The sequence below is a fragment of the Piliocolobus tephrosceles genome, chromosome 19 (assembly GCF_002776525.5).
Source record: "Piliocolobus tephrosceles isolate RC106 chromosome 19, ASM277652v3, whole genome shotgun sequence".
In the NCBI taxonomy this organism is placed as follows: Eukaryota; Metazoa; Chordata; class Mammalia; order Primates; family Cercopithecidae; genus Piliocolobus; species Piliocolobus tephrosceles.
In genome coordinates, this window is record NC_045452.1 from 42,219,890 (window position 1) to 42,243,851 (window position 23,962).

The 23,962-nt window shown below is 44.5% G+C and overlaps 1 protein-coding gene across 5 annotated transcripts in view; it reads left to right on the plus strand.

The window, feature by feature from the left end:
• HLCS (holocarboxylase synthetase) overlaps window positions 1–23,962 on the plus strand; it is a 250,179-nt gene that overhangs the window by 73,461 nt on the left and 152,756 nt on the right. For all 5 annotated transcript variants that reach the window (XR_002726196.3, XM_023191343.2, XM_023191352.1 and 2 more), the window contains one exon: window positions 21,040–21,311. Coding sequence is in view for 4 of the 5 variants with exons in the window: in XM_023191343.2 (XP_023047111.1) it covers window positions 21,040–21,311 (272 nt within the window). In the remaining variant the exon portion in view is untranslated. The remainder of the gene's footprint in view (window positions 1–21,039; window positions 21,312–23,962) is intronic.

Below are 23,962 nucleotides of genomic sequence, written 5' to 3' on the forward strand. Positions count from 1 at the left end.
TTGCAGTGACCTTCATTAAGAAGGGAAGGTCCGAGCTTTCAGCATCAGAGCCAACACTTTTTACTAAACTGGCCACCAGAGGCTGCTGTCAGAATGGTGAGGCTGAGCTCACCTCCCTGGAGGCAAGTTTACTTTTTCTACAACCAGTAAATTTTGTTAAGCTACCAATCCTGGTTTCAAAACTCAGGTCTCACTACACAGCCTCCAGTCACCAAGCATGCTTACGGCTGTAGGCCTTCCAGCCAGGTATGACGTAGGACCTGGACAAAATTCAAGACCTAAGATTAAGACTTGTGTGTTTTTCATTTGGTGCCAATAAGCTGTTATTAATGCACTGATTCCGCATATACTGAACAGCTTCATGAAACGCACTGGGGTTTGTACTCGGGGAAAGTGCGCCCTGCATTTGGGTCGTACAAGATCTGGGCCTTCGGAGGGACGGCTCCGTGAGGATGGAAATCTGTGGTTTTTCAGGGAGGTGTTCTTGCCTCAGAATGGTTCAGCAGCGCTTCCCCAGCACAGGCAGCACGAAGGCTTGTTCAGATCAAAAAGCTAAAAGGTGTTCTTCATTGCCGTTTTGCTTTTTGATTCTTTATGAAGGCTGTTTCTTTGATGATTCCATGATTAACAGCAGAACAAAAATCTACAGCTCATGTAGGAGCTGGCAGGGCCTTTCAAACTTCTGGGGAAAATCCTTTATTTCTCCCCCAATTTTTTGTTAAAAAAAAATTAAAACTGAAGAAAAGGTAAAAGAGTCGTACACCAACCCTGTAAGCCCCATGCAGCCTTCACCCGGATTTACCACTGGTGAACCTTTTGACACATTTTCCTGATAAAGAGGGCCTTTTGTTTTTGTTTTGAAGATGCAAATGTTACTGCCTTTAAGTAAACCACAAAGCCCAGACCCTATCAGGGGTTGTTTATAAGAGTGGGAGGCTTTGACATCTTTGCTTCCAGGAGTTGTCAAGAGAACGGCGCTAGTTTCTACTTGGCCCTGGGAGTATTTGTTTTATTTGAAGTAAAAGCAGTAGCCTACTAGTTAGTGATGGTTCCATATGGCCATGTATCACCCTACGGGGTTGAGGGGGATATTCCATCTTCATATGAACCAGCATTTATAAAGCGCATGTGTATGAAGTTCTTAGAGTAGTAAGATTTTAAGTTTTAAATTGACCGGTTGCAGTGGCTCATGCCTGTAATCTCAGCACTTTGGGAGGCTGAGGTGGGAGGATCGCTTGAGTCCAAGTGTTGAAGACCAGCCTGGGCAAACAGCGAGATCCTGCCTCTACAAAAGATTAAAAAAAAAATTAACTGGGCACGGTGGTGTGCACCTATAGTCCCCAGCTACTTGGGAGGCTGAGATGGGAGGTTCGCTTGAGCCCAGGAGTTGAGTTTGTGATCGTGCCACTGCACTCCAGCCTGAGCAACATGTTGAGCAAGCAAGACCCTATCTCTTAAAAGAAAAGTCTTAAATTACAGAACATAAAAAATCTTACAGCCAGATGCTATGAGGACAAATAGTTCATCTTTTATACTCAACAAAGGGATTCTACCACTCTGATCCAGGAAAATTCCACAGATGATCACGTCACGGGTATAGGATTTGAATTTTTTTTCAATTTCCTAACCCAAGTATTGTGACTTGGAACCTTAGATCCAGTCACTTCCATAGGAATTTTTTTTAGGTGGTTTGTATAAGTGCTGTTGTTGTATTATTTGTATAAATATCTGTTTTCCCCATTAAACTGTCATGCAAGATGATTTGAAAGCAAGGACCATATGTTGTTAATCTTTGTATCCCTTTCCCAGTATTTTGCTTATAGTAGACATTTAGTAAGTGCATTTTATTTGGACACTTGCAAAGTGTTTTGGCTTTTCCCGCTAATGGATTGGGAACTGCTTCCTTGGCTCCCGTGCACTGAGAGCCCCGAGAGACCCCAGGGACAGGCCGGCAGTGCACAGCCCTCTCTGCCCAAGCAGCTGCCCGCATAGTCCAGCTCTGTTTTCTGGAAGAGCAGGATAAATAACCTAACGGGTTGTTAGGTTATTCTTAACAATCATGTTAAACAGTTTCTAGAAGAATCAGCTGTGGACGTGCCAGAGGAAACTGGCCAGATGGAGTTTCAGGGAAAAGTTGGAATTGTTTTGTGTGTTATTAAAAATTCTTTTCAGTTTAGAAACTCTGCTGTGTACAAAGTGGGCGGTCAGCTCCTTTCTCCTATGAACGAATGCACCTTCCGAGCTGGAACTTCTTAGACTGCGGCCTTGAGTGCGTGGGCTTAGACCCTCCCTCTCCTTGGACACATAGGGCAGTGTTAGACGCCACTGCCCTCTCTCCTGCCAGGCCTGGCCAGGTGTTGTTCCCTGAGATTCTCTGGATTTTCCTGAGTGTCATGGTGACAGCCAGTTGGACCAGTGAACCTTTGCTAAGATAAGGCCCTGGAGCAGAAAGCTCTTAGCCTCTTGATATGGGGCTGCTTCTCTCTTTTCAGGAAACATGTATTTTAACCCTGGCATCCTAACACGATGTTAAATTTCAACTGAGAATTAAACAGTGGAGGCTAAACATTGAATCTTGAAGCTCCGTTTTGCCAGACAGAGATGTTATCGTTTTCTCGTTAGAAAAATGAAGAAGCTGAGGTCAGCCCAGGGAGTGCCTCTTGCGGCCTCACAGCTGGTGGTGGCAGAGCCGAGGGCAGGATCCTGTCCCAGAGTCCCCTGCCCACACAAGAGGCCCAGGTGGGGCCGGCAGGTAACAGGCAAATAGCTGAGGGTGGTGGGGCCGGGGGACATGTCAACATCCGAAGGAAGGGAACGTGTGAACGGCCACATTGGTGTGCATGTTGGCTAGGATGGGCCACCTCTGGGTGCACCAGGCAGGGCTGCCCGTGGGCCCCCAGGGCTCAGCCCCAGCGTTTTCCATGCCCTCCACCCCCACGCTGCCTGCTCTGTCAGAAGCCTGTTTGTGTTGGGCTGAGACAAATGGCGGGCGTTTTCCTTGGGTAGGCTTGATGAAGGCCCCAGAGACGCCTGCAGGTGTTGGTCTCGCACCCACGAGCTCAGGCAGTGGAAGTTCACGTCTCTTATTGTGGAGGCGGTGGCTGAGCTGCCCCGTAGAGCCGCCCTCGCCGTTAGAGCTGACTCTGGCTTTCTCTTTGGTCTCTGCACTTACAGAATAGATTCCGCCTCTACAATGAGCCTATTTGGCCCGGTGGAGGTGTGATGCCTATAAAACCAGCCTTGTTAGAAATGACTTATTCACTCCCTGCTTTTACTGTTCCACTCAAGCCTTTTGTGGTCTTCGCTAGTTGGCAGGTAACAAAAAAATGCAGTAAATCCTGGGCCTTTCAGCATCCGAGGCTGAGCTATCACTTTACATTATAAAAGGAAGACCGTTTACCAGACATTTATTGAGTGCCTACTGTGTCCCAGGTGTTGGGGATCTGGAAAGCACTGTGGCAAGTTCAGCCCTGGAGGAACTCATATTCTTAGGAGTTAGATAGCCAGTGACATCAATCCTAAGTCCTTTGGAGTTGCAGAATCAGTTTGGACTCATCGCTAGATCAGGCCTTGTAGAAATTCATGTTGTTGCTGGGACTAAGTCAGAATTGTGCAGGGCTGGGTGTGAGAGGGGCCACATAACCAGCGAGGCCACCCAGCTAGATGTGCTGGCCCCTGGACTGTTCACCTGTCAGCCCATCCCTGGGCTCCCGTGCTCCTAACTCTGGATGCTTCTCATCACTGGCTGCACTGGCAGGAGACTGATGGCAGAAATTGAGAGAGGTCGAGGTATTTAATATTATTTGCCATTAGCAGCTCCACCTCTGGCTCCTTCAGTCCCTTGCTGGTTCTCAGTGCTTTGCCACCCCTTCCTTGCTCTTGGGTTCTTTTACCTCTGCCCACAGTCCTTCCATTACGGAAACCTTGTGAATATGACACCTCTTTCCTGCAGAAACCGGATGGGGTGAGGTCAGCAGTAGCTCACTTACATGCTAAAACCTTTGTTTCTTTTGGAAGGTGTCCTCTCACAGCCTTGTCTAAGTAGACACAGCCAGTGGGTGGTAGCTTCAAGGTTCAAATTCAAGTTTCTTTTTCTTTCTTTTTTTTTTTTTAAGAGGGAGTCTTGCTCTGTCACCCAGGCTGGAGTGGTGCAGTGGCCTGTGATCTCGGCTAAATGCAACCTCCACGTCCTGGGTTCAAGTGATTCTTCTGCCTCAGCTTCCCAAGTAGCTGGGACTACAGGCGCCCTCCACCATGCCCAGCCAAGTTTTGTATTTTTAGTAGAGAGGGAGTTTCATGATGTTGGCCAGACTAGTCTCGAATTCCTGGCCTCAGGTGATCTGCCCGCCTGGGCCTCCCAAAGTGTTGGGATTACAGCGTGAGCCACCACACCCGGCCGAATTCAAGTTTCTCTTACCAAACACTCTGCTCCCACCCCTGCCCACTTCTCTTCTCCCTCCCACTCCACCCCCAGCTCTGAGCCATACACATCCATTTTATGTTTATTGATAGTTGCATATTGAGTTTATGTACTTGTGATACCATCAGCATTTTGATTGTAGTAAATAGGCATTTCCTAATTTGCTGCATTTTGGGTTAGGTAGGTCTCTTTGTGAGGACTGTGGGATAGGAATTAGAGCAAGGATTTGGGAGCCAGACAGATTTGGTTTCATGGGTTCAAATTCCAGCTCTGCGGTATACTGCCTGTGTGGTTTGGGCAGTCATTAATGCTGTCTGGGGTCCCGTTTCTTCTGCTGTGGACGGTGCTAATGATGCAGGGGTGTCGCCTGGAAAGGACTGGGGATCTTGGGTCCACAGTACCTAGCAGTGCTCGGCATTGAAGGGGTGTGCAGAAAGTGGTGGCTTTCACACTCTTGTTGTAGCTGAGTGGGTGCCTAAGCAGAACTTAAAATCATTTAGCAGGAGAAGTAGGTGGAAAGTCACCTTGGAAACAACTTTTGCTCTGAGAGGTCCCTTGAATGGCCTCTTTTGGTGATACGCAGGGACAGCAAGGAGGGACCCCGAGGAGAGCACAGCGAGACCCCTTGGTTGCTTGTGCAAGCTGTCCCTTTGCTCCCCCTGGTCCGCAGGGCTGCTTGATGGGGGGCGGGGTGGGGGGGTGGCTAATTGCATAGAGGACAGGGAGCTTTGTGAGAATAAAGGGACTGAGATCCTGACTCCTTCTCTCTCTCCCTTTCTCTCTTTATTGTAATAAAATATTTATAAAATAAGTTTGCCGTTAGAACCACTTTTAAGTCTCTGATTCAGTGGTGTAAATTACACCCACACTGTTTTACAACCATTTTCACTCTCTATTTCCAAAACTTTTTTTTTTTAAGCATCCTAAACAGAAACTCTGTAACAATGAATAAGTAAGTCCCCTTCCCCTCTCCCTGTGGCTCCTGGTAAGCTCTGTTCTACTTTCCATTTTTATGAATTTTCCTATTCTGGATATTTCATACAAGTGACATCATACAATACTTGTCCTTTTGTGTCTGGCTTGTATTTCACTTAGCATAATGTTTTCAAGGTCCATCCATGTTACAACATGTATCAGAACTTCATACCTTTTTTTTTTTTTGGCTGAATAATATCCCCTAAATTGTATATGCCACATTTTGTTTATCCATGTGTCTATTGAGGGACACCTGGGTTATTTCCAGCCTTTGGCTATTGTGAATAATGCTGCCATGATCATTGGAACACACATATCTGGGTCCCTGCTCTCAGTTCTTTTGGGTTTATACCTGGGAGTGGAATTGCTGGGTGATATATTCTCTGTTTAATATTTTTTTCGAGATGGAGTTTCGTTCTTGTTGCCCAGGCTGGAGTGCAATGGCCTGATCTCAGCTAATTGCAACCTCCGCCTCCTGGGTTCAAGCAATTCTCCTGTCTCAGCCTCCCAAGTGGCAGAGATTGCAGGTGCTCGCCACCACACCTGGCTGATTTTTGTATTTTTAGTAGAGACGGGGTTTCACCATGTTGGTCAGGCTGGTCTCAAACTCCTGACCTCAGGTGATCCACCCACCTGGGCCCCTCCCAAAGTGTTGGGATTACAGGTGGGAGCCACTGCGCCTGGCCCTCTCTGTTTAACTTTTTGAGGAAGTACCAAAATGGTCCCCTTCTGTTCTGAGAGTCAGTGTCACTAGACTCAGTTTGGACCTAACTGGAAGGATGCATCATCAGGGCCCCAGAGGAGGATGGCTAGATGGATTCCAGGCTTGTCAGCAGGGCTGAGATGAGTGGTCTCTAACCCAGAGGCCAGGGGAGGGGGCAGGAGAGGCGGCACGGAGTGCAGCTGGCTGCTGAAGACACATAGGGCCAGCTGGAGCGTGTTCTCCATGGGATGAGGGTGGCTACTTGGCTGCAGCCCATTACTGCTGTGTGGAAAGAGTTGCTACTTCTTCAAAAGAGGCAGGAAATGTGATATGAACTATCTCAATTTTTAAGTGTTGCAACTGGTTCAAAATGTGGGCTAAATAAACCATGTCTCTCCAGGTTCATTTTGGCCTGAGGGTGTCCCTAAGCGACAGTCAGCCTGGATGTTTGTGAAAATGGACTGATTTCAGCAAAGTAAGCCACTGGAAGGTAGAAGCCCTGCAGATCCGTTCACTTTTGCGTGCCATTGCTTGGGGCTAGTGGCAGAACACAAGGTGGGAAGCAGGAAGCAGGAATCAGCAGTCTTTGGAACCCACGCCAGGGTGCAGCGCTGTGCAGTGTGGACTCTGGACAGATCAGGCAGGGGTCGGTTAGACCACAGGGGACCAGTGTGGCTAGACAGAAGCTGCTACATAAAAGACCAGGCTGGTGAGGAGGTGTACACACACAGACACCCAGACAGGCCCCTCGCAAACCTGCATGGAGCCTTGCTTTGCTTGGTACTGGTGCTCTGAATACACACCCACCCCAAGGGTTGTCAAATGATCAATCCCTGCCTTAAATGAAGTCAGGAAAAAAAAAAAAAAAAAAAAAACCAGTCCTATTTCAAGAGTACCATTTTTTGTTTTTTTTTTCCGTCATACAGAGTCTCGCTCTGTACCCCAGACTGGAGTGCAGTGGCGCAATCTCCGCTCACTACATCCTTCACTTCCCGAGTTCAACCAATTCTCCTGCCTCAGCCTCCCAAGTAGCTGGGACTACAGGTGCCTACCACCACACAAATTAGCTAATTTTTGTATTTTTTAGTAGAGATAGGGTTTCACCACGTTGGCCAGGCTGGTCTCGAACTCCTAACCTCAGGTGATCCACCTGCCTCAGCCTCCAAAAGTGCCAAGATTACAGGCATGAGCCACTGCGCCTGGCCCAGGAGTGTCACCTTTTGATTATGAAGATTTGCTGTGCCATCTGGCTTTGTCCTGTGAGTGAAGACACCAAGCGAATGTGAATATTTTGTGTGTCAAATACCAATAGTAAGAATTGGATTGCATCATATAAATTCCATACGAGTAGACAAATATTTGCTTCTGTTTCCTTGAAAGTGTTTTAAGAATTAGACACCCGTAAAAGGAGATTGCGTGCCATGTTTTTGATGATTCATTTTCTGATTAACTCGCTTCTGGTTGCCTAGCAACTTACGATGTTATGGCTGAAGCACAACTAATCTAATTATTTACAATGAGGCAAATGTGTCTCTAAGATAGAAAACCTTTATAGGTTAAGATCAGTTATTTGGTGTTTCTTGGGAAAAGAAGCTCCAAAACATAAATGGAGATCATAAGAAATATTTTGAATTCAACTCTGAATCTTGTTAGCTGGGTAAATTTAGCAGATAAGACAAGTAATGGGTGGAACTGCTCAAAAGTGATGTGACCCACACCTGTAAACCCAGCACTTTGGGAGTCTGAGGTGGGAGGATTGCTGGAGCCCAGGAGTTGAAGGTTGCAGTGAGCTATGATCACATCATTGCACTCCAGCCTGGGCAACAGAGCAAGACGCTGCCTCCAATCAATAGATAACGTGGCGAGACACAGCATAACATGGGTTTCTGATCTTAGTTGCACTCTGTCTGTAGCAGACGCTGCAATATGTTTACCCACCATAGAGTAGTCACTTCTGTGAATTTGCACTAGGTACAGATTCAAGCATTTACTCTCTTTAGAAGTGGAGATATTAGTGTTATTTTGGACATTAGTGAATATGGAGTCTCACGGGCCTTAGTGTTGTTTAATGTCGCATAGGTTTGTTGCTGTTTGCTTTTTTAAAAAATCAACTTTATTTACTTATGAATATAAATCAAGAAAATGCACCCATTTTAGTGTACAGTTTGATAAATGTTTTACGTGTAACTACCTTTACAACAAAGATACAGAACATTTCCAGTATTCCAAAAGATTGCTTTGTTACTTTTCTTTTTTTTGAGACCGGGTCTCGCTAGGTCACCCAGGCTGGAGTGCAGTGGCATGATCTCGGCTCACTGCAAGCTCCGCCTCCCGGGTTCACGCCATTCTCCTGCTTCAGCTTCCCTCAGTCGCTGGGACTACAGGCACCCACCACCACGCCCCGCTAGTTTTTTGTATTTTTTAGTAGAGGCGCCCGGCCTTTGTAACCTTTCTTAATCAATTCTCATCTGCTCATCCATCCCTAAGCCTAGAGTCTCAGGCGATCACTGATACACTGTCTATCACTAGATGATTAGATTGGCCTTTTCTGAAATGTCATCTAAGTGGAATCATATAGTGTACTGTATACTCTTCTTTGTCTTTTTTTTTTTAAATCAGTGTTATGTTTTTGAGATTTGTCCTTGTTGCATGTGTGGGTAGCCCATTACTTTTTATTCCTGAGTAGTATTCCATTGTATGGATATGCTGTCATTTATGGCTGTTTTGAGTAAAGCTGCTATGAGCATCCACATACAGGTCTTTGTGCAGACATGTGTTTTCATTTCTTTTGGGTAAATACCTAGGAGTAGAATTTCTCGGTGATATGAGAAGTGTGTGTTTAAGTTTGTAGGAAACTGCCAACTGTTTTTCAAAAACCATTGTACCATTTTACATTCTCACCAGTAGGACATGAGAGCTCTAGTTATTCTACATCTTTGCCAACACTTGATAAATTGTCAGATCTTTTTTTTTAAGAGACAGGATCTTGCTCTGTTGCCCAGGCTGTCAGTGCAGTGGCACAGTCATGGCTTATTGTAGTCTTGGATTCCTGGGCTCAAGTGATCCTGCTACCTCAACCTCCTGAGTAGGTGGGATACAGGTGCGTACAACCACTCCTGACTAGTTGTTTTTTTTTTTTTTTTTTGTAGAGACTGGGGGTCACTGTGTTGCTCAGGCTGGTCTCACATTCCTGGGCTCAAGCAATCCTCCTGCCTCAGCCTCCCAAAGTGCTGGGATTTTTTTTTTTTTTTTTTTTTTGTAGAGACAGGGTCTTACTATGTTGTTCAGGCTAGAGTGCAGTGGTGTGCTCATAGCTCGTTGCAGCCCCAAACTCTTGGGCTCAAAATAATTTTTAATTTTTTCTTTTTTTTTTTGGTGAGACAGAGATTTATTCTTGTTGCAAAGGCTGGAGTGCAATGGCGCAATCTTGGCTCACTGCATTCTCCGCCTCCCAGGTTCAAGAGATTCTCCTGCCTCAGCCTCCCGAGTAGCTGGGATTACAGGCAAGTGTCACTATGCTCGGCTATTTTTGTATTTTTAGTAGAGACAGGGTTTCACCGTATTGCCCAGGCTGATCTCGAACTCTTGACCTCAAGTGATCTGCCTGCCTCGGCCTCCCAAAGTGCTGGCATTACAGGCATGAGCCACTGCGCCCAGCCTAATTTTTAATTTTAACCATTCAGGTGGATGTATAGAGGTACCTCATTGTGGTTTAAATTTGCATTTTCCTGTTGCCAAATGGTGCCAACCATTTCTTCATGTGTTTATTGACGATCTGATATTTTCTTTTGGGCAGTGTCTATTCAGCTCTTTTGCTCAGGCTTTAAGTTGAATTGTTTGTTGTCTTACAATTTTAAGACTTCTTTTTTATATTCCAGATACAAGTCCTTTGTCCGATGTAAGTGTTGAGAATAATTTCTCCCAGTTTGTTGTTTGTCTTTTCACTGTTCTTAGCATTATCTCTCTTTCTCTCTCTCTCTTTTTTTTTTTTCTTTTTTTGGGACGGAGTCTCGCTCCGTCGCCCAGGCTGGAGTGCAGTTGCGTGATCTCAGCTCACTGCAACCTCCGCCTCCTGGTTCAAGCAGTTCTCCTGCCTCAGCCTCCCGAGTAGCTGGGATTACAGGTGTGTGCTACCATGCCTGGCTAATTTTTGTATTTTTAGTAGAGATGAGGTTTCACCATGTTGGCCAGGTTGGTCTCAAACTCCTGACCTCAGGTGATCCACCGGCCTCAGCCTCCCGAAGTGCTGGGATTACAGGTATGGGCCACCATGCCTGGCCAGCATTATCTCTTGAAGAACAGCAGTTCTTAATATCCTTAATTTTTATAAAGTCTTACTTTTTATCAGTTTTTATAAAAAGCTTATCACTGTTTTCCTTTTATGGTTCATGCTTATTTTGTTCTATCTGAAAAAAACTTTACCTACCCAAGGTCAGAAAGATTTTCTCCTGCATTTTATTTTAGAAGGTTAGTAGTTTTACATTTAGGTCTATGATTTATTTCAAGTTAATTTTTATATACACGCAAGATAAAGATCAAGATTTCATTTTCTTGCATATGAATGTTTGTTTCAGCACCACATATTGCAAAGATTATCCTTTTTCAAGTCAGTTACCTTGGGCACTTTTGTCAAAAATCAATCAAACAGACCAAGGCAGGAGGATGGCTTGAGCTCAGGAATTTGAGGCTGCAGTGAGCTGTGATCACACCACTGCACTCCCCCCGGGTGATAACGCAAAACCCTGTCTCAAAAAATTAAAAATATCAATCACACTTATATGTTTGGCCCTATTTCTGTACCCTATTCTGTGCCAGTAATCTATACATATGTCTGTGTGCCAATACCACACCGTCTTGATACACTGCAACTTTATAGTAAATCTTGAAAGCAAATAATATAGGTTTTCCAACTTTTTGTTCCTTCCAAAAATTGTTTTGGCCGTTTAAAATAGTTTCTATTTCTGTGTAAATTTTATAATCAGCTTGTTAATTTCTACAACAAAAAAAAGCCTTCTGGGATTTTCACTGGAATTGCATTGAACCCGTAGATTAATCTGAAGAATTGACATCTTAACAGTGTCAAAGTCTTCTGATCCATGAACATGGTGTATCTTTTCAGTTATTTACAGCCTCTTTAATTTTCTTTTTGTGTTTTTGAGAGGGGTCTCACTCTGTCGCCCAGGCTGGAGTGCAGTGGTGCCATCACGGCTTGTTGCAGCCTAGCTCATGGGCTCAAGTGATCCTCTCACGTCAGCCTCCTGAGTAGCTGGGATGACAGGTACACGCCACCACACCCAGCTAATTAAAGGAAAACTCATTTTTTAAGACATGGAGTCTTTCTGAGTTGCCCAGGCTGATCTCAAATTCCTGGGCTCAAGTGATCCTCCTGCCTCAGCCTTCCGAAGTGCTGGGATTACAAGTATGAGTCATGATGCCCAGACATCTTTAATTTTTAATTCAGGAGTGGTTTGTAGTTTTCAGTATACAGGTCTGGCACATATTTTGTTAAATATGTCCCGAAATATTTCAGATCTATTGATGCCATCAAAATGATATTTTAAAGAAGTTCAGACTCCAAATATTTATTGTTAGAAATGCACCCGATTTTTGCTTTTTTTTTTTTTTTTTTTTTTTTTTGAGATGGAATCTCACTCTGTCACCCAGGCTGGAGTGCAATGGTGCAATCTCAGCTCACTGCAGCTTCTGCCTCCCAGGTTCAAGCAATTCTCGTGCCTCCGCCTCCCAAGTACCTGGGATTATAGGCGTGTGCTACCACTCCCGGCTAATTTTTGTATTTTTAGTAGAGGTGGGGTTTCACCATGTTAGCCAGGCTGGTCTCGAACTCCTGACCTCAACTGATCCACCTGCTTTGGCCTCCCAAAGTGCTGGGATTACAGGCGTGAGCCACTGTGCCCTGCCAATTTCTGTATATTGACCTTGTATCCTGCAGCATTGCTAAACTCACTTATAAGTTCTAGTTTTTTTGTTTGTTTGTTTTGTTTCTTTTTAAAGATTCCTTGGGATTTTCTTGTCCTGTGCAACATGTCCCAATAAAAGACAAAAAATATATTCACCTTTCTTAAGAATGCCTGGGTGCTATGGCTGATTTAAAAGGGCCACATTTATGTGACTATAAAGCATTCAGCTGTTGGTTCCACCCAAATTGTATTTAATTAACCTGAAATCCTAGAGGAAGAGAAATACTTAAATTCTTGAAGTTTAAATGTTAGAAAAATAACATTAATTAGAATTTTATAAACCCCCTTGAAGTGGAATTTGATAGTGGTTGTTTGTTGTCAATAGAACTAGCTGTAATGATTTCAAAGATTGTGTATTTCTTTTTGATGCTCATGTAGCCATCTCAAGACCATACTCTCTCATTGTCTTTTTTGAGTTTTACCTCTTGATTACCTATCTATCTGTTATCTGGAGAGTTTTCTTTCGTAAGGTTTTAATATGCATTTATATAGTAAATGCTTATTAAGCATGCACTTTTGTCCTAGGTTCCACGGATACAGTTGGGAGCGAAACAGGAACATATATATATTATCTTTCTGGAACTTATATTCTAATAAGGCAGTGTGGCATTGAATAAGCAGTTATACCAATTATGTATAGTCGTGATAAGTGCTATAAAGTAACTAAGGGTTTATGAAAGCTTGTGAGCGGCTGTGGGTCAGAGACATCCTTCCTATGGAAGTGACGTTTTAGCTATCCTCCAGTAGTTGAGTTCAAAGAAATAGGTAGATTTACGGATTGCAGAGTGGGTAGTGCTACTTATATGTCAGCCCACTTATCTTGATGTCTATGATCCAAACCTTTTTTCTTCAGTAACATTTTTACATTGCGTGATCATTAGGAGAGTTTTGGCAAGAGTCATGAATTAATTCCTTTTCCCTACATGTATTATTAGCAGCTATATATGCAGCTCTTAAGTCATAATCATAATTTGAGTGCATTTGAGAAGACATGCCGGGCAGATTTACATCAAACAGATAGTAATTTTGGTATTTCTTACAACCAGAATTTTATTCAGAATTTTATGTTGTCCAGGGATAATGGTGGAGTGGGGAGAAAGTTTTGTGGGAGGCTAAATGCTTCCTATGGTACTTAAAATATATTTGACTGTAGTGAATATAAATATTTAAGATAATTATGGGTGGTATATAGTTATGTTTCTTAAGAGGGTCCTGGTTTCATTTGATACCTTTTAGATTCTCTTTGTTCTGAGTAATTCACTTGGTTCTGAGTAAGCCCTGAAAGATTATGTAAAATAGGTATAAGAAAAAAACCTGCATGCCTTGCTTTCATCAGTTTTATTTTGCAGATTTGTGCATGTCTAAGTATTGCTTTCAAAAACAAATAATTTAGAGTGTTACTTTAGTAATTAGTAGATATAACGATGATGTCATTTCTTGAGAATATGGCTCTCAACTTGCATGCAGAAAAGAATAGGTAATTAAATTTGGCAAGTCAGATTGACTTACTTTGCCAAAGAGAAGTGTATGTTTGAATAGTTTGAGTGAATTTTTGTAGTACTTGTCACACTGTCTTGTAGTTATGTGTATGCATCTCTCTTAGTCTGTTTTCTGTTGCTATCACAGAATACCTGAGATTGGGTAATTTAGAAAGAATAGAGGTTTATTTAGCTCTTGGTTCTGGAGACTGGAAAATCCAAGAGGCCATCATCTGGTGAGGGCCTTTTTGCTGCATTATAACATGGGAAGGGAATCACATGGCAAGAGGGCAGGAGTGTGCCAGTTTAGGTCTTTCTTTCTCTTTTTATAAAGCCACCAGTCCCACCATAGGAGCCCTACCCTGATGACCCCATTCAATCTCAATTTCTTCCCAAAGGCCCCACCTCCAGGTACCATCAACATATGAATTGGGGAATTATGTTTCCAACACGTGAAATTTGGAGGACACATTCAAACTATAGCAATATCTGTCCTTCCTCTTCTCTTTCTACTGTGGTACTGTTTTTGAGACACAGTGGGTACTCCATACGTATTTCTTAAATGAATGATGTATGCAGTAGTCAACTGGATGATTCACTTTAGAGGATAATTCCTGCATTATTCCTGTTTTGAAAGTTCTACTTAGTGCTAGTTGTTTCTTTTTCATTTTATCCTGGTTTTCATTGACTTTGAATGGGATATTTATATTACCATCATCTGATGAATAACCTCTTAGCTCTCTGCTTGAGTTAAATAATAGTTTTATCTTTCTGTTTTTGTGGCTTAACCTATTCACCTATATGTATCTCTAGCCTGTGTGGTGGCCTGGTGACATCCAACTACCCTGGGGAAAGTGATGGAAATTCAGATCTGTGCATTTTATGCTTTAAGGGCATTGACCAAAGTTTTAGGGGAAGAGTTGGTTATAACTAATGGCCAGATTTGAGGTTTGGGGATCACCTTTGTATGTTATTTATTTATTCATTCCTTCTTCTTCTTCCAATAGAGTATATACCAAGGAAAGAATGGTGAATAGGGAATAATCCATTTGAAATGTATCTTGGTATTCTGTAGTCTGAAAACTGAAAGTTAGTGCTGTCGTAGGACCAAATGTGGCTTTTGGTAGCTCATTTGAGCTTGACCTCTTCCAACAACTTTTCTGGTCGGGTGACCTCTTATTTTACACGCCTTCTTTGGGAGCTTTGGAAGCTCTCTCTGGTGCTGACCTAAGCTTTTTGGTCCTGGGGCATTCCTCACTCTCCAGCCCCAACAGGATCACTCCTATTTATCTTTCTGTCTCCAGCAGTGCCTCATTTGTGGTCGGTTAGTCTCAGTTACTGCTTTCTGTACACTTTCAGCTCACTGCCTCCTCTCTGCTAAGCCCACTTGGCTGGATAGCTGACTGTGGCAGGATAAAAACACAAAATCATGCAGACTTCTCACTCTCAGTTCAGAGTCACTGACCTTCTGTGGTGCTCAAATGCTTCCAACTGCCCTGGGGAATTGTCGCTCAGAAGATTTTCCTCACTACATTCATCTTCTCTTTCTCTCTGTTGTCTTGTTCGTTCCTCCCTCCCCAAACTTCAACACCTCCTTCCTTCTTTTCTCTCTTGGCTGATGATCTCGCTTCCTATTTATTGAGAACATAGAAGCAATCATAAGATGACTTCTGCCGGCCACCAGCACCAGGATTCCCACCTCCCTGCAGCCCTGGAGCAGGGTGGGAGCAGCGAAGTTCAGTTACCAGGCTGTGCCTTGTGGCTCTGCAGCCAGCAAGGGCCAAGGGAGGTCTGGAACCAGTGGAATCATAAGACCAAGTGTCCCCAGAGGGGAGCCTGAGCTGCCCCCATCCCTATGGGGGAGCTGTTTCTGCTCCCAAGGCCGACCTTTTTGCTTATATTGTTGGGTTCCACCCCACCTGGTCTCTGGATTCTTTTCTCTAAGGGACCTGTCACATCAATCTGAAAATGCTGCTGTTTCTCCCCTTTAAACCAAGCTCAGCCTGCATTCTCCCCATTCCTCCCTCTAGCCACTGCCCCCGCCTCTCTTCTGCTTTAGAGGAGACTCTTTGCCGAAGTTTTTTTCCTGGAGTCTGCAGGTTTTCTCTTCACCACTCCCATCCAACTGTGGCCTCCATCACGCCTCTCAAACTGCTCTCATCAGAGGCTGGGCTCTGCGGCGCCGAGGCCAGCGGTGACTTCTCAGCCCTCTCCCCATGCCACTGTCATCGTCTTCCAGCCTTCAAAACTGGATCAGGAGACTCCCGCGACCACTGCCCCCTGCTGCTATTCACAAACACACTTGATTTTCTCTCCCTTTCTCAATCTCCTTTGCACACTCTTTATGATCTCCCTGAAATCTAAGCGTGGACCACTATTGTTGGTTGAATTGTGTCCCCCAAAAAGATACGTGGAAGCCCCAGCCCTGGAGCCTGTGAATATGACCTTGTTTGGAAGCCAGGTCTTTGCAGATGTGATCAAGTGAAGATGAGGTCATTAGGGTAGATCCCTAATCCTGTATGACTGGCGTCCTCAGAAGACTAGAGGACACACAGAATCAGGGACACTTGAAGAGGAGAACGTCATGTGATGATGGCCGCAGAGATGGGGGTGATGTGTGTACAAGTCGAGGGGCACCATGGAGTGGCAGCAGCACCAGAAGCAAAGGCATGTGCACGAGTTGCCCAGAGCCTTCCCAGGAGTCATGGCCCCGTTGACGTGTTCATTTCTGACTTCTCTCCTCCAAAACAGTGAAAGAATAGATTTCTAGTGTCTCAAGCCACCCAATTTGTGATCCTTGGTGATAGCAGCCCTACTTTGCATCCTCTTTTTAACTACAGTCACTCTTTTCATGGATCTTATCCTCTTCCTTGGCTTTAAATGATCACCCATAGTCTGACAATTCTCAAATTGGTATCCATGGTGCGAAACTCTCCCCTGGATTCCGGACTCACATGTTCTACTGCCAGTTCGTTGTTTCCATGGGAGTTTTTTTTTTCCTTTTTTTTTTTTTTTTAAACTTGCAGATGGAGTCTTTCTCTGTTGCTCAGGCTAGAGTGCAGTGGCATGATCTTGGCTTACTGCAACCTCTACCTCCTGAGTCCAGGTGATTCTCCTGCCTCAGCCTCCCAAGTAGCTGGGACTACAGATGTCCACCATCATGCCCAGCTAATTTTTGTATTTTTAGTAGAGATGGGGTTTCACCATATTGGACAGGCTGGTCTTGAACTCCTGACCTCAAGTGATTTGACTGCCTCGGCCTCCCAAAGTGCTGGGATTACAGGTGTGTGCCACTGCGCCCAGCACCCATGGGATTTTAAATAGATACCTCAAGCTTAGCACACCCAGGGCTGACCTCCTGCCTCCTCTTCTCCAAACCTGCTCTCTCTATGGTATTTCCAGCAGCAGTTCTGTCCTTCCAGGTGTTTAGGCCAGAAATCATGGGCTGTTATTTGTGCCCCTGTTTTCTCTAACATCTCAAATATGACTTGTTAGCAAATCTTGTAGCCTGTACTTCAGAGTATATTGTGAATCCTATCCTTTCTCACCATGTCTGCTGCACGCTGGTCCAGGCTGTAGTCTCACTCCTGGTTCATTTAGGTGACTTTGTAACTAGTTTCTCTGCTTGTTTGTTCCCCTTCAGGCTCTTCTCAACACAGGAGTCGGAGTGGGGTGATCCTGCTCCAACAGAGGTAGGACATCCCACGCCCTTCCCCAGAACCTTCTGGGGCTCCCTGCTGCTCCTCGAGTGAATGCCCAGTCCTCACTGTGGCCTTTGAGGCCCTTGCAATGTGGACCATGGCTCTTGCCACCCCCTTTGCCTCTCTGGCCCCGGCATTGCACCTTCTCCCCGCGCTGACTCTGCTCACATGCTCTGCCCCGATCAGGCTCTCTCCCCACTCCGGGAGCCTCTGCACTTGCTGGAATCCCTTTATAAATAAATATAAATGACATAGTTCTATGGATTTTGTCCTAACGTCCTCCTTCACTTGCTCCAGGCCTTTCCTTAAGCGTTGCCTTCTCAGCAGGTCCTCCATCTGTCAGATCTGAAGTGGCCTCCTTCTCTTCTCTGTTTTCTTGTCCCTCCTTTATATGTGTTACTCTCTAACATTCTATGTATTGTGTTTACTGTTTTTTAACTTTTTTTTGAGACTGAATCTCACTCTATCACCCCGGCTGGAGTGCAGTGGCGCGATCTTGGCTCACTGCAACCTCCGCCTCCTGGGTTCAAGTGATTCTCGTGCCTCAGCCTCCCAAGTAGCCAGGATTACTAAAGGCACCCACCATGACGCATGGCTAATTTTTTGAATTTTTTGTAGAGATGGGGTTTCGTCATGTTGGCCAGGCTGGTCTTGAACTCCTGACCTCGAGTGATCCGCCCGCCTCAGCCTCCCAAAGTGCTGGGATTACAGGCGTGAGCCACTGCGCCTGGGCTTTTTTAACTTTCTGCCTCGCACACTGTAGCATTAACCCTCCAAAGACAGGAATTTTGATCCCTTTGATCATTGCTCCGTCCTCAGAACCTGTGGGACTGCCTGCCATATGGCAGACATCCCGTAACGTTTGTTGAATGGATGACAGAGGGAATGGGTTGCCAGTGTATGGCCAATTGAATTCTTTTTTTTTTTTTTTTTGAGACAGAGTCTTGCTTTGTCGCCCGGGCTGGAGTGCAGTGGCGCCATCTCGGCTCACTGCAAGCTCCGCCTCCCAGGTTTACGCCATTCTCCTGCCTTAGCCTCTGAGTAGCTGGGACTACAAGCGCGTACCACCATGCCTGGCTCATTTTTTGTATTTTTAGTAGAGACGGGGTTTCACCATGTTAGCCAGGATGGTCTCGATCTCCTGACCTCGTGATCTGCCCGCCTTGGCCTCCCAAGGCGGGATTACAGGCATGAGCCACTGTGCCCGGCCTGAATTCTTTATTATTATTATTATTATTTGAGATGGAGTTTTGCTCTGTCTCCCAGGCTGGAGTGCAGTGGCATGATCTCGGCTCACTGCAACCTCTGCCTCCTGGGTTCAAGAGATTTTCCTGCCTCAGCCTCCTGAGTAGCTGGGATTATAGGCATGTGCCACCATGCCCAGTTAATTTTTGTACTTTTAGTAGAGACGAGGTCTCACCATGTTGCCCAGGTTAGTGTCGAACTCCTGGCCTCAAGTGATCCACCCTCTTCAGCCTCCCAAAGTGTTGGGATTACAGGCGTGAACCACTGTGCCCCGCCTGAATTTATTATTTTTAAATAGCTTATGTTTATTTCACCACTTTTTTTAACTCTTAATTATGACAGTTCTCAAATGTGGAAAAGAATAGAGAGAATACTGTTAACCCATACCCCAAATACCCATCATCTAGATTTAATGATTATCAACATAATTTAACAATTATCAACATTTTGCCTTACTTTATGTATTTTGGGGGTAAATTTTACAGATATTATGACATATATACATTTCTAAAAATTAAGGACTTTTTCTATTTCACCACAGTACCTCCTTTTTTTCTTGAGACAGGGTTTGGTTCTATCACTCAGGCTGGAGTGCAGTGGCGCAGTCTTGGCTTACTGTGGCCTCTGCTTCTTGGCCTCAAGCAATCTTTCCACCTCAGCCACCTGAGTATGTGAGACTACAGTTGCATACCACTATGCCTGGCTAATTTTTGTATTTTTAGGAGAGACAGGGTTTCACCATGTTGCCCAGGCTGGTCTCAGACTCTTGAGCTCAAGCAATTCACCTGCCTCAGCCTCGCAAAGTGCTAAGATTACAGATGTGAGCCACTGCGCCTGGCCTCCACAATACCCTTATCACACCTATTACAACTGACAGTAATTCCAGTTTGTTGTCTAATGCGTACTGTTCACATTCAGATTTCCTAACTGTCCTTTCCAGCTAGTTTGTTCAAATTGGAATCCAGTAAAGAACTAACCATTGCATTTCATTATGTCTTTTAAGCCCCTTCTAATATAGACTGGGTCCCCCTCTCGACTTCTGTCCCCACCCCATCTCCACCGTGACATTGACTAGTTGAAGATTGCAGCCCAGCTGTCCTTAAAAGTGTTTTATCTCCTGGATTTCTTCCGAATGCTTTCTTTTTTCTTCTTCTTCTTTGTTTTGTGTTTTGTTTTGTTTTGTTTTTTTGAGACAGAGTTTCACTCTTTGTTGCCCAGGCTAGAGTGCAGTGGAGCAAACTCTGCTCACTGCAACCTCTGCCTCCCAGGTCCAAGCGATTCTCCTGTCTCAGCCTCCCGAGTAAGCTGGGATTACAGGCACCTGCCACCACGCCTGGCAAATTTTTGTATTTTCGGTAGAGACGGGTTTCACTATGTTGGCCAGGCTCGTCTTGAACTCCTGACCTGAGGTGGTCCACCTTCCTCGGCCTCCCAAACTGCTGAGGTTACAGGTGTGAGCCACTGTGTCTGGCCCTGAATGCTTTCTTCTGAAGTCATTTGACTCGTTCTCTTCTTCTCTGAAGTCATTTGAGTCGTTCTCTTCTTCATCTGCAAACTAGATGTGAGTTTTAAAGGTTGATCGATTTAAATTCATTGAATTAAGTTTCACCTCTGAAGCCACTGCTCTGTAGCCACAGGGAGTTCTGGGACGTGAAGGGCCTGGTGTTTGCAGGAGGATGGCCTAAGAGCCCGGATCTGTGTGTACTGAGATCTTAGTAAGTTTTGTGCAGTCCTCTTGAGATGATGACTTCCCTCAGCCCTCAGTTCCTGATAAACCACCCTTGAGGAAGGCCTCTGGGACCTCTAAGGTCTGGGGTGGGGGAACCTCCTCCAGGTTTGTGGTTTCATGGGTAGAATAATAGAGAGCTCTGCACCTGGATTGGGCATTGTCTCTTCTAGGTTTTGGCTTCCTTCTCCTCCTTGTACCTCCATTTGGGGCAAACAGAAATCAGCTTTGGGGTACCCCACTTTCCCTTTGTGAAGATTAGTGTCTTCCTTGTCGGTGATCAAGTTGCCTCGTCTTTACAGGAGGAAGTGGAGGTTCTCTAAGACGTGAGGCCGAGACCGAGTGTTCTCATATTTTCGTGCTTTGTGTTCTGTGACTTCTTTCCCCTAGGGTTTCCTGTTGTTGTTGGTTTTGCAGATAGGATAATGAATTTCTTTGTGGGGCAAAAAGATAAAAGTTTTCCATAAAATGCACAGAGGATAAAATGCACAGAGGACTGGAGAACTACTTACGAACTTTGGACTGGAGGGAAATCTTGCAAATCATGACAGAATGTAAGATAGGAAGTGTAATCATGAACTGAACTGATTTTCTTGGATCCTGGTTTCTGCACAGCTTATTTTATAGTATAAGCATACTAAGTATATGGTTATCATATTGTCTAATCGTTTAGATGTATGGAATATGTTAATCCAGCTTTTATTGGTCATGAATTAGGAAGTACTCATGTTGCCAAAATGGCATAAGGAAAAGCTACCATGATCTAATGTAATGCCAAATTACGACCTTCTCATTTCTTTCTTTATGACACAGGAAATCCGGGATCCTCTTATGCGATGGCTTGGGAAACACGTGGACTCCAAGGGAGAAATAAAATCCAGCCAGCTCTCTCTTAGATTTGTTTCATCCTATGTGTCTGAAGTAGAAATAACCCCATCTTGTATACCTGTGGTGACCAACATGGAGGCCTTCTCATCAGAAAATTTCAACTTGGAGATCTATCGTCAAAATCTGCAGACCAAGCAGTTGGGGAAAGTAATTTTGTTTGCTGAAGTGACCCCCACAACGATGCATCTCCTGGATGGGTAAGGTGTGCGCAGGCCTCCTGCATCTGCTCGGAGGAATCCTGTTCCGTTGATCATCCTCTCTTACCAATAGTGGAGGAGGGGATAGAGTTGTAGAGGAATGCGTTTGATGAGACCTGTTAGCAAAGTGGAAGTACTCTTGTCCTAGAAGAGTTAAATTGTGGAAAAGGAAGGTGAAGCTCTTTGATCACAGATTTGTTTTTTACGGGAATGGAAGCAAGCTTGGAAGCTTCCTTCCAAGACACAAGGAAGCTTTGTGTCTTGCTTCCTTGAATCAGGCCTTCAAAATGTTCTTTGATAAACTAATATGAAAAAGTATGTTTAACTGGTGGCATTATTGCTCAGGTTATCATTCTTCTTTTGTGCAGTTACAATCAGTGTTAGAGATTTAATTTAGGATGTTCTTCAGGGGCATTTGAATAGGGAGTTTGAATGGCACCTAAGCTGTGTAAATTGAAAAAAGTCAGAGCTTTGTATTTTGAAAAGTGTTTTTGGTACATTACTATCCAATACATTTATGTATTTATGTGTTTATTTATTTATTTATGGAAACAGGATCTTGCTCTGTCACCCAGGCTGGAGTCCAGTGGTACAATTGCAGCTCACTGCAGCCTCGACCTTTTGAGCTCAATGGTTGCTCCTGCCTCAGCCTCCCAAGTAGCTGGGACTCTAGGCACACGTCACCACGCCCAGCTAAGTTTTGTATTTTTGGTAGAGACAGGATTTCCCCATGTTGCCCCGGCTGGCCTCGAACTCCTGGGTTCAAGTGATCCTCCTGACTCAGCCTCCCAGAGTGCTGGGATTTGAGGCGTGAGTCACCATGCTCAGCCTCAGTACCTTTTCTAAAGCAGTCCATAACCCCATTTGGATATTTGAAATTTACTCTTATTGCAAGTTTTCCTTTTGATTCCTTCTGTTATGTAGACTCTGATTAAAGATTTAAAAATGGAAAATAAATGAATTGTTTTAAACTCCCCAATAGTACTAATACTATTTTAGTTTTAAAAATTGGGGTATAGGCCGGGCATGGTGGCTCACACCTGTAATCCCAGCACTTTGGGAGGCCGAGGTGGGTGAATCACGAGGTCAGGAGATCGAGACCATCCTGGCTAACACAGTGAAGCCCTGTTTCTACTAAAAATACAAAAAATTAGCTGGGTGTGGTGGTGGGCGCCTATAGTCCCAGCTATTCGGGAGGCTGAGGCAGGAGAATGGCGTGAACCCAGGAGGCAGAGCTTGCAGTGAGCTGAGATTAGGCCACTGCACTCCAGCCTGGGTAAGCGCGAGACTGCATCTCGAAAAAAAAAAAAAAAAAAAAAAAAGTTGGGTTATAGAGGGAGGGAATAACAAAAGTGCCTTCCTTTAATGTGGGGTCAAAATTTAAGGAGTGAAATATTCCAAAAATAACTGGATTCATAGTTTCTAAGCATTTTACTCATGGGACCACGTGATTAGACAGAGGTATAATTCAATGTATGGGAATAGTTTGGCCTGTTTTCTTAATAATAGTTTCTGGAATTTAATGCTATAGTGATACAAAATGAGGAGCCAACTTTAGCATTTTCTTGACTGTCAAACTTAGGGTCATCGGAATGGCAGTTTTAGTATATGTGTTGTATTAGAGGAGGCTTTGGCGGAATCGTTTGGGAGGATTATCAGAGTAACGGGGGCGAACTGGGAGGGGAATTGTGAGCCAGTGTTCATTAACAATTGTTGTGTACTGAGTTAATTTGTATTGTCATAGGTACTTTTGTTTTTCAGCGTTTCTTAACTCTCCTGCTTCCACCCCACCCGCGACATCCATTGCTTCCCAGTAGAAAAAGAAAATGCCTGTTCTTGTAGATGGAACAGTCATCACTTGCTTGTTGCAAACTCTGTGATAATCCTTTGTTACTCAAGTGAAGACTTTATTATACTGAAGGGGTAACTCGTGATAGTTACATTTTCTGGATAAAAAAATCAGATAAGTTATTGAACAGAAGATTGCGGGGTGGGGGGGGCAAAATTCAGATAGAAAAATATGGGTACTTCCAGGCCATTTTTGTTGTTTCTGTGGAGAATACTGAAGAATATTTCGTGTCAGCACCATCTGGAACCTTGGCAGTGTGGTCCTGGAGCTCGTGGCCAGGGCAGCATGTCACCAGGTGGGCAGCACACGCCCTGAGAGTGCGGACGGGCCAAGGCTCCCATGCATCTGCACAGGGCTGGGCTTCACCATATGCTGTCCAGCCTGTGTTTTTGGGTGAAAAAAGAACCTGTGTAAATATATTGCCTTAATATTCTTGGATATCAGGAAGTTCACTTTTGATATTAAACTTTAAAAAAAAGACCCTCCGCCTTAGGAAACTCAGGTCTGTACAAGTGTCTGACAGACGTTGAAGCTGAGCTGGCCAACACTAGAGGTGGAACCTCCCATAGGGTTAAGAGTTTTTATTTTTTTCAAAGGGGGAAAAATATTTTGGCCTTTCTGAGGGTGTTTTGGAATCTTTGTTTCTCTTCTTGTTTGGTTTGATTATTAATTATTAATCCCTCACTTGGTGCAGAGCTGATACTGAATGAATGGTTGTTGACGGCCTTAGCTTACCATAGATGCCCTGCATCCACTGTTCCCGGAGGTTCCTTCCTAAAACTACGAAGTGAAGTTACTCACA